The sequence below is a fragment of the Rutidosis leptorrhynchoides genome, chromosome 11 (assembly GCF_046630445.1).
Source record: "Rutidosis leptorrhynchoides isolate AG116_Rl617_1_P2 chromosome 11, CSIRO_AGI_Rlap_v1, whole genome shotgun sequence".
Taxonomy (NCBI): domain Eukaryota; kingdom Viridiplantae; phylum Streptophyta; class Magnoliopsida; order Asterales; family Asteraceae; genus Rutidosis; species Rutidosis leptorrhynchoides.
Window position 1 is genome coordinate 136,366,710 of NC_092343.1, and position 10,215 is coordinate 136,376,924.

Consider the following 10,215-nt stretch of genomic DNA (forward strand, 5'->3'; position numbering starts at 1 on the left):
CGTTTTTGAAGTTTCTTTGATCAATCTATATATCAACATGAAGCTAATGATGCTAGTAACACTTTTAAAACATCAACTTTCAACATCTAACAACATATGATCATCCAAAATTCAAGAACAACACACCAAAATTCAAGTTCATGCTAGTTACACTAAAACAACGAGATCGAGCATATAAATCATATATTCATGTTAGACTTGAGCCATAGACACTAATTAACACTTTTATAAGTTAAAAACATCAAGAACACAAAATCTAGTGATTTTAGAAAGTTACCCAAATGAGATGAAGTTGGTACCAAAATGAAGAGGATGAAGAGAGGATCACGAATATGTAATTTATTTGGTTGCTAGCTCCCTAATCCGGATTTAGATGATGAATGAATGAGAAAGAAAATTGGGTGTGTGTGTTCTTGCTAGAGAGAAAGAGAGAGAGAGATGAAGATGAAATGAATGGGTGAAAGGGGTTTGACCCTTTGACCTAGTCAAGGGTTTGATCCCTTGTCAAGTTTAGTCCCTCAACTTTCGCTCGGGTGCGGGAATTACCTAAACGAGATAATTTAAAACGCGTATCAACGGGAGATGTTATAAACATATAACGGATTTTATATTAGTATAACGGAAAAATAAATGGAAAAAGGCGGGATGTTACATGTTTCATCCAACCGTGAACCCTTGCATCCGTATAGTGAAACCGTGTTAACCCCTGTAACCGTACGGATACCCAGTACAACCGTATAGCATTAAGCCGGTTACACCTGCATCCGTGTAACCTTACATCGGTGTTTTTACAACCGTTTTAATCCTGCATCCGTGTAGTTTTAGTGCAACTGTGTACTGCAACCGTACGGATACAATGTCAAACCATATTGAATCCTCTGAAACATAATCAGCTTACGTTAGGGCCTCTTCATCTGGTCTCCACAAACTTTTACAAACTGAAAATGAGATAGGGAGCACATATAGAGTTCCTAGGCTTGAATCTTTAGACGACTATGCTGAATGAAAACCTAGGTTCCTAATTTCACTTAGTGGAATCGATTCACGATTGCATAAATGTTTAAAAGTTGAGTACAAGTTCCCTGAAAAAGAACCCGGAGAACCTAAGACTCCTATGAAACTTTTTGCTCTTGAGAGAGAGGACTATAATATATAATGTAAGGCTTTCAGTTATCTTACTCAGGCTCTCTCAAAAGAGGTCTTCCATCAGTTTGAAACACATACAACCACGTATGAGGTCTGGAATGCGATAGAGAGTGGTGTTGAGGGTAGTGCTGAATACAGGAAGACTAAAGGTAATGTTTTGAAGAAAGAGTGGAAACAGTTTGTGGTACAACCAGATGAGACTTTAGAGGCTGCAGTTGCTATATTCCGTCACCTGCTGACAGAATTGAAGAGGTTTGATATTACCTTCACAAATAAGAAGATTGTGCAATGCTTCAGTGAGGATTTACGTGTTAAGTGGGATCCAATTGTACAACAAATTGAGACTACTTGTGTCATATTGGATAACTCTTTTAGAAGCTTTGTTACCAAGCTACAAGCTAAGGAACTTGAAATGCAGGAATGTCTGAAGCGATTAGGGTTAGCTCAAAACCCAGCTGCTTACAAAGCTCCTACTATAGGATCGAACAAGAAACATACACCTCTTCAGACAGCGTTCACTACAAACAGTCAGAAATTGACCTCTTGTTATGTTACTCCTGCTCCTCAAAGTGTTCTCCATAATACCATTTCAAGCAAATACGAGAGTTCTGAGTTTCTTAAAACTGATAACATTCATTTTTGAACAATTCAGGGAGTAGAAGAGGACATGGCGTTAGTGGTTATGGTTGTAAATTCATATAATGATTTGCTAAATGGTCATATTGGGAATAGTTATTTAGAAGCTGAAGACTATGATCAGAATGATGAGAATGAAATGGAGAAAATGGACATCCTCTAGGCTATGGGTAGTGTCATTCAAAGGGCTAAGAGGTACTTATAGAAGACTGGTGAGAAGACGTTGGGTGTAAACAAGAACAACAAGTTTGGCTTTGATATGAATAAGGTGAGATGTCACAACTGTAACGAGTTAGGACATTTCAATAGAAACTGTAGTAAGCCAAAGCAGCCAGGTTTTCACAACCCATTTCATAATCAGAATAGGGAACCAAAGAATAAGGCCAACATTCCAATTACTAATGAGTCATCCAAAGCCTTGGCTGCAACAGATGAGGACGAGGTGTATGACTGGTCAATTGATGTGACCAATGCTTATGATCATCAGGCTAACATCGTGAGGCTACAAATGACAGAAGAGGAAGTTGAAAAGGAGAAGGCCGGGAGAGAAAGTATGGGGTGTATTGGTAGAGATAAGTTCTGCAAGTGCTATGGGTACAAAATGGAACATAAAATTAAGCAAGCATGGTACTGGGCAAACTTTTTTGGGTAGAGGGATTGTGAACAAAAGGTTAACGGAGAAGTTCAAGTGGGCTAAGCACAATGATGGTGACGTGTGGACTGATAGTGAGTCCTCCTCCTCTGACAACGAATCATGGAGATCTTGTGACAATGAAGATCGGTTGTCAGGAAGCAATATTAGTAATCATGACGATAAGGTTGCTGATGTGGTGAATGGTGATAAGTTAGGAAGCTTGGAAATTTGGTCAGACAGCTTTAGATAAGAATCTAAATCAGAGTCGGAATCAGAATCTGGTCCAGATGATGGGAAATTCACGCGTCTCTATGTGTTCATGGCAGATTCTTCTAACAAATCTAAGGTACAATCTGAAATTGATACTGTTTGTAAAAATTGTATTAGTTTAGAACAGAAAGTTAAAGACCTTAAAGAATATGTAACTGCCTGTCCTGAATGTGTTAATTTAGAAGAACAGGTTAAGCAGTTGACTGATATTTGCCTAAACTGTAATAATTATACTGTCTTAGAACAAGAAATTGATTTTCTTAAGAAAAGTAGTGAGACACTTAAGAGAAGGTATGAGGATTACATGTTCTATAGGAATAGAGAGAAAGAGTTTAGGGAAATCATCAAAACACTAGAGAATCAGGTGACCGATTTGAAATCTAATGTGATGCTTAATACTCAAACAATAATGAAGTATCTCGCTAAGATAGATGCCCTTAAGAGAGAAAAAGAGTCTCTAAGGATTAGTTTTGAAACAGAAAGAGAGAAGTCGTTTATCTTTAAGAGATCTACTTTTGTGTTAGAGTATTGTCAGACAGTAGGATATAAAGGAGCTATTGGTGACTATAATCAGTGTCCACCCCCATTTGAGCATGACTATAGCTTCACACCACCTGAGAAGCAATTCGAAGAGGACTACCTACAAACCCACCTACTGTAACTGAACAAGATAAGTTAGAGGCTGATCCTCAAGATGGTACTGTTCAGCTGAAGGACATTGAAGATGATCTCATATCAACCGAGAGTGAATTTTCTTCGAATTCGTCTTCTGATGGTCCTGAGAGCATACAGTGATCAGCTCGCTAAACTATGATGTCAAAGAGGGAGAAATTGTACATACGATGAGTGATGAAGAGGTAACTAAATTGTTTGGTATAGAGGTTGAGCAATTGATTACTTGTGAGAAAAGACTGAATACCGTGGGAACACGTGTACATAGACATACAGGTGACGATAGTGCTGAGGAGGTTATCATTGAGGATGCTTCCGATGATGAAGAGTCTGTGAATGATGCTGATGAGGATGATTTACCAGGAGTTTGCTGACTTATTTAGACAACAAAGTGATGATGTTTTGAATAGAAAGGTTGATGAGAAGCGAACTGCTGAGGAGGGACAGTCATCCGGTGTGAATAAAGAAGTTGAGAATCATGAGGAAGTGAATAGACAAAAGAATCAAGAATGGAGGGAGTACCAGAAGAATACTTAGAAATCTTGGTTTCGAAAACTGCCACTAAATCTCAAGTACAAGTTATTTTGTGATAGAACGGGGTATAGTCACTGGTGGTAAGATTCTTAGTTGGGAATTTCTCAAGGATTTGGAGTGTTTTGCTGTGAGAAAGAGAATGGAGTTGACTACTTCAAACATGCTACTGATATGAAGACTCTCCCGTATTTTGAAATGATGGAGTTTGCAAGACTGCCTCCGCTTTACCATGATACTGATGGTTGGAGTGAGTGGATACAGTTTAAGATAATAAAAAAAAAGGAATTTAAGTATGGTTGATCAGTGTTAGCTCCGCAGTTTCCAAAGACATCATATCGAACCGATAAAGAAACTGGGAAGAGGATCAAGATTGTAAAGTATAAATGTGCGAAGACGATGAGGTATGCTCCTGTTCGCAAGATGCCACAAAACTTCGGTAAGAGATTTTGAAATGGTGGTATTATGATGGGCGAATCAGATAAGGATTTTAGATCCGAGGTGGATTAGGAATATGCGTAAGGCTGATATCAAGGTGTTGAGATGACACCCAATCTTCTACGAGCTGCAGAACAAGGAACATGTTATTCATTTTAACAGGGTTGTTCGTACATGTTATGCATATGACCTGTGCACTTAATGTTTTTCTTTAAATCGTGAACTATTGAACTATGGACTTGAACGTTTCTTTTATTTCAATTAGGTTGTAATAAATAGACTTGAATGTGTGAACTATTCGTTATTTGAATTGTTTGAATGTTTATTTGATTAAATAATGATGTTTAATGTTGATCTGATTGTTAGATAATGAACTGGATCCTAGGTGGATTTTGTTAGTGCATGAGCGTTAGTCCCAAGTTCATTATTATGTTTACATTGTGTTTTATATACGGTGATTAATAGAATAAGTGCTCGTATACATTTAAAGTTAATTTTACTTACAGTTTGTGCAACAGCACGGATGCAGAATGCATCCGTACGGGTTCAGTGTGCAACCGCACGGTTGCATCCTGCAACCGCACGGTTGCAAGTGCAGAATATATTTAATGTTGATTTCGGGTTCATTGTTAGGGTTACGAACTCAAAACCTTCCTTAGCCGTGAAATCGATCTACAGAGGTTCTAGCACTCAGTTTGGTTGATCTTTAACATTCTAAAATCGTTTTACTAAATAAGATCATTGTTTTGGTTATTGTTTTTGATATAAAACCCGTTATTGAGTTATTCCGCACTCGATATTGAAGTCAAGATCGATTAATTCCGTTTACTCGATCCTACAGTAGTTGATATGATTTGTTGTAATATTTTATCCCTAAGTGTGATATGATCATTTTGCCCATTAACCCCAATTAATTTACATGTGTCTATGCAAGTATAAATAAATAAGTATAAATAAATACCATTTCCTCATTTGTTACGTTACACTTTACACCTTTGAGCCATCCTATTACCCGTTCCAAACACTCTCTTTCCCCTTCCCAAGTTTCACACACAAACACTCACATTCTCTCATTATTTCATTTTACCCTTACTAGTTCATTATTTTTAACTGGAAAACACGAATTCAAGCTTAAATCTGAGTTTACGTTTGCTATCAGAGCGTGAGAGGTCTTCCTCATCGATCTAGTGCTCCAAATTCGTGTTTAATTTGCTGCAAATTCGATAGTAGATTCGTTTTTAGTCTTGGTCAAAATCGTTCAATTGTTTCAGTCGTGTACGATTTCTAGAAGGATTTAACGAAAACAAAAATTACAGAAATTTTCGACATCATCTTGTGAAACTATCTGTAAATATTCAAGGATTAACTCGCTCGTTTGGTCTATCAATACGTCTGTCAAAGTTTTCACGAAAAGTGAATATGAAATAAATTGATAATTTATAGGTTTTTAGATCGTTCTGATTATTGTCAAAGGTTTGTATACCAGTTTAGAACATTTTTCAGCCTATAATAGTTGCTTGAAAATCATTATAGAGTGAGTTTAATTTTTCAAGTTTGAACTCACTGTACCATCGTGAATCTCGATTTAAGGCTTGTATAATGACGTTATTTGGATTGAAATAGCCTTTAGGATGGTGCGGAAGCATATTAGAATCAATTTTTAGCAATTTGATTGAAATTCAAAACTGCAAATTTCTTCATCATCATCTTCATCAAGTTTCTAGATTTCTCAAAAACTCATACACGCCAAACTGTCTCACGCTTTAAACACTCTCACGCATCTGTCACTCTCACACAGGAAGAGTCGAAAGACTCACGTGTTTTAGGAAATTAGTTTTTTTCTATGCGGTTGGTTGTTTTGGGGAAGAAGACAACCTGCCTGGTTGATTTAAAAGTGTAAAACGTAAATATAAAGAGTTTAATACGTATATTTCAGTGGTTAAAGCGTATGGTTGTGAGGGAATGTCTCCAGTTCACATCACAACAGACAAATTCTTTTTAGTGTTCCGTAATTTATTGTTTAATTACCTCTAATCAGTGTAGCAGATTATAACCAACTATAGCAGCACAACTAAACCACCCGGGCCCAAATAATATTTAAGCTCAGTAACTCATTTAAGTAAGAAGCCCAAGAAGCAGATTATAACCCAATTGTTCTCAAACCCTTAAACCCAACTTGACCCATCACTAACTTGGTTTAGATTTTGTAACTCACCCACACCGGATTATATCCTGATCCGAGAATTTGACCCGGTTATTCAACTTTTGATCCATATTTGTGTTAACAGTAACCAAAGGACTATTTGTGCAAATTTTTCAAACATTAATAGGATTTACACGTTTGACCCTCAACTTTGGATTTTTCGAAAGCTCAACCTTCAACTTTATGAATTTGAAATATTTAATCATGAACTTTCTTTTTGATAGTTTTATTCCTAAATTTTAAAATATTGATTGCTTTTAACCTAAACTTTTAATTTTGACTTTATGACCCCTACACCTTCAACTTTTTGACAGATTTCACCCTAAACTTTCAAGCTTGATTATTTTGACCCAACTTTAACTAGGGTTGACCAGATTTGAATAGGTGACTTTGACCTAACGGACAAACTTTGACCATACATACATACATACATACATACATACATACATACATACATACATACATACATACATACATACATACATACATATGTACGTACGTACATACCTACACACACACACCAGCATGAATTGTAGTCGAAATTTAAAGTTTTTGACTGTGAATAGGGTTGCTCGAAATTTAAAGTTTTTTGACTAAGTATACTTGTTGTCAAATAAATAAAAATTTTGACTCGGTGGATTTGTAGTCGAAAATAAATTTCAACTAGGTGAATTAGTAGTCGAAAAAAAAAAAATTCGACTAGGTGAAGAGGTGGTCAAAATAAAATTTTCGGCTAGGTGTTGATGTGGTTGAACAGGGCGGAGCCAGAGTAGTGTCGTCGGGGTCAGCCGCCCTCGACGATCGAATTTTTTAATGTATTAATATGTTAAAATTTGACATTTTGCCGGCATTATTTGTTTCTTTTTTCATTTTATTACGTTTTGCCCCCGTTAAAACAAAATCATGGATTCGCCACTTAAAATAAATTTTTTGACCAGGTGAAGATGTGGTTGGAAATAAAATTTTCGACTAGATGTTTAGTCGAAAATATATTTTTTCGACGGTAGTGACACAAACACAAATTTCATCCTAGAAATTAACATAAGTAGATGAAACGCCCTTTTTTAAACCAAATTTTGGCTCCAACTTAAGATCAATTTTTTTTAACGAGAAGCTTTCATCCGTGTATCATTTATTTCAACGACACTTATCATTTGCACACACACGCGCGTTCCGAGAAAACCCAAATCACATTACAGAAACCCGATCCTTTAACTATCCCGAGGGGCAGGCGGACCAGGTTTGAATCCTGAATGGATCTAGGAGAAAACCCCCTGAGGTCAATCCGGATATCCATATTTCAGACAGATTAATTAATAGGATGGGCAGAGCGAGACTTGAACCCATGACCTAACCCCCAGTCCCAACACACAAGGTAAAGGGGATGCCGTTGAAGCTATGCTTCGTTGGCACTCAAGATCACTTTGAAGGTCTTCAAGTGTTCATCACTACCCCATTACTCCATTTTTTTCCAAATCGCCTAAACAAACAGAAATTATTACCTAATAATTCTAGAACACTTAAATCTAACAATTCACTTCAAATCTTTCTTTAATCAAGCCTAAAATTCTCAAAATGGTGATTAACAAGCTTCGAAACCCCAACCTGAAAATTCAACAAATATATGATCAAATCTTAAAACTAATTCGATTCCTCTTACAGATCTATCTGTAACACTTACTAACTTCCGAATTCAAAATCAATCCATTATATTTTCTAATTATCATTATCAGATTCAGAAAATTGTACAAAAACTTTCAAAAACCGAAAATATTCTCCAAATTTAAGCTCAAACATGTGATTCTTACCACGAATTAATGATTCATGAACGTTTCTAATGCACCATACAGCTGTGGTACCAAATGTAATGATCTAATCCATGGTTTAACCACTAGATATGAATGTTTAGGTTATGTGTTTGTTAGTTTAGGCTAGAGAGAGTTTTGAAAGTTATTATTGCCATAATATGTAAAGTTACATATAAGCTCAAAATGGCAAAAAGTAGTAAAGCGAGGGGGGAGCTGAGGGGGATATTTATAGTGCATATCCATCCATTACAAAATATAAATGATATCATGATTCATATATCCTATTAATCAAGATGCATCATATGAGTCGTCCTAAAAGGTTTATGCTCTCTATTCACAGAACCATGGAGCTAATATTACTGTTAACCGAAATGATAAAAAGATAGAAGATTTCAAAATTCCACTTGATGAAATCAACTTGGCCATTGGAGTAAAAGATCAAGATACTTGTGTTGGAGAGGGTGGATTCGGTGTGGTTTATCGAGGAAAACTCTCTGAACGCTGGCTAAACCGCAAAGTTGCGATCAAATTCCAAAAACCCAAAGGTGACGAAGAACAGATGGAGATCAATTTTCGCAGTGAGCTTGGGATGATTTTCAATTTCAATCATCAAAATGTCATCCCTTTCATTGGTTACTGTGATGAAGGAAATGAAAAGATTACAGTACATGATTTTGCTGAAAACGGAAGCCTTGATGATTATCTCTTGATAGAGGATAACAGACGTTGCTTGACATGGGCACAACGTCTGAGGATTTGTTTAGGGGCAGCAAGAGGACTAAACTACCTCCACTCAGGTCTTGGGGAAGACAAAAGAGTAATACACCGAGACGTAAAGAGCGGAAACATATTATTAGACGACAATCTCGAACCCAAGATATGTGATTTTGAATTATCAATATCAGACTCTACCATAGGTCAGCCATATGCTCATGCGTACACACACATTGCGGGTACCAACTTCTATATTGATCCTGTTTACCATGAAGGTGGTGTCCTCCGGAAAGAGTCAGATGTATATTCGTTTGGTGTTGTAATGTTTGAATTGCTAAGTGGGATGCTGGTTTATAATTATAGAAGTTTTGAAGATGGTAAACCCCCCCAGAGTCTGTTGCATCATGTCCGGCGTTATTATGATCACAGACCAGAATTGTTAATTGATCCGTTTATCAGAGACGAAATTAACACGCTATCTTTTAATGCGTTCAAAAGCACTGCAATTCAATGCATTAGTTTCAATTCAAAGGAACGCCCTACCATGGATTTGATCGTAGATCTGCTTGAGGAAGCATTGGATTTACAAGTAAGTATTTATCTTTAACTTCTTACAAGTACTTTCATAATTCATTAATTTCGTAATTCTTCTTTAACTATTTACAGGTACTTTTATAATTCATTTCAACGATTCTTTTGTTGTAGGTCAACGGGATCTCAACATAGGCAATTCATCGGGTGAATGGTGTTGGTTGAGGAAATAACATTGTATTATTGTTGTTTTATATTTCGGTGTGAGTGGCAGGGTCGGCCTAAAACTGTGGGAAATATTTACTAGGAGTCTGTTCTGATTTAATGTTTAAGCCCATTACATGCATTAGGACAATTTAAAAATAAAATTAAACACATCCCAACCTAATATAGTAATGTCTTCTTGAGTTTTTGTATGATTACATTGTTGTTGCGACTAGCTTCTCAATTCCGGCCGATCCACCTTCACCACCTATCATTGACTCATCTTACAGATTTGCTTCGGATGGCCGTTGTCGGAGATCTCATTCGTTTCAGAGTCCTCTGTGGATCAACGGTGCACGATCTTTGTGGGAAGACGCATGAAAGAGTGCAACGACACTATGCTTACTGCTTAGAAGGGGTTTTAGTAA

The 10,215-nt window shown here is 36.7% G+C and overlaps 1 protein-coding gene across 1 annotated transcript in view; it reads left to right on the forward strand.

The window, feature by feature from the left end:
- The window catches only part of LOC139874986 (receptor like protein kinase S.2-like), a 31,893-nt gene extending 21,964 nt beyond the window's left edge, over window positions 1-9,929 (forward strand). The window contains exons 3-4 of the mRNA XM_071862373.1: window positions 8,679-9,641; window positions 9,758-9,929. Coding sequence (XP_071718474.1) covers window positions 8,679-9,641; window positions 9,758-9,778 — 984 coding nt within the window. The 3' untranslated portion in view covers window positions 9,779-9,929. The remainder of the gene's footprint in view (window positions 1-8,678; window positions 9,642-9,757) is intronic.
- The last annotated feature ends 286 nt before the right edge of the window (window positions 9,930-10,215 follow it).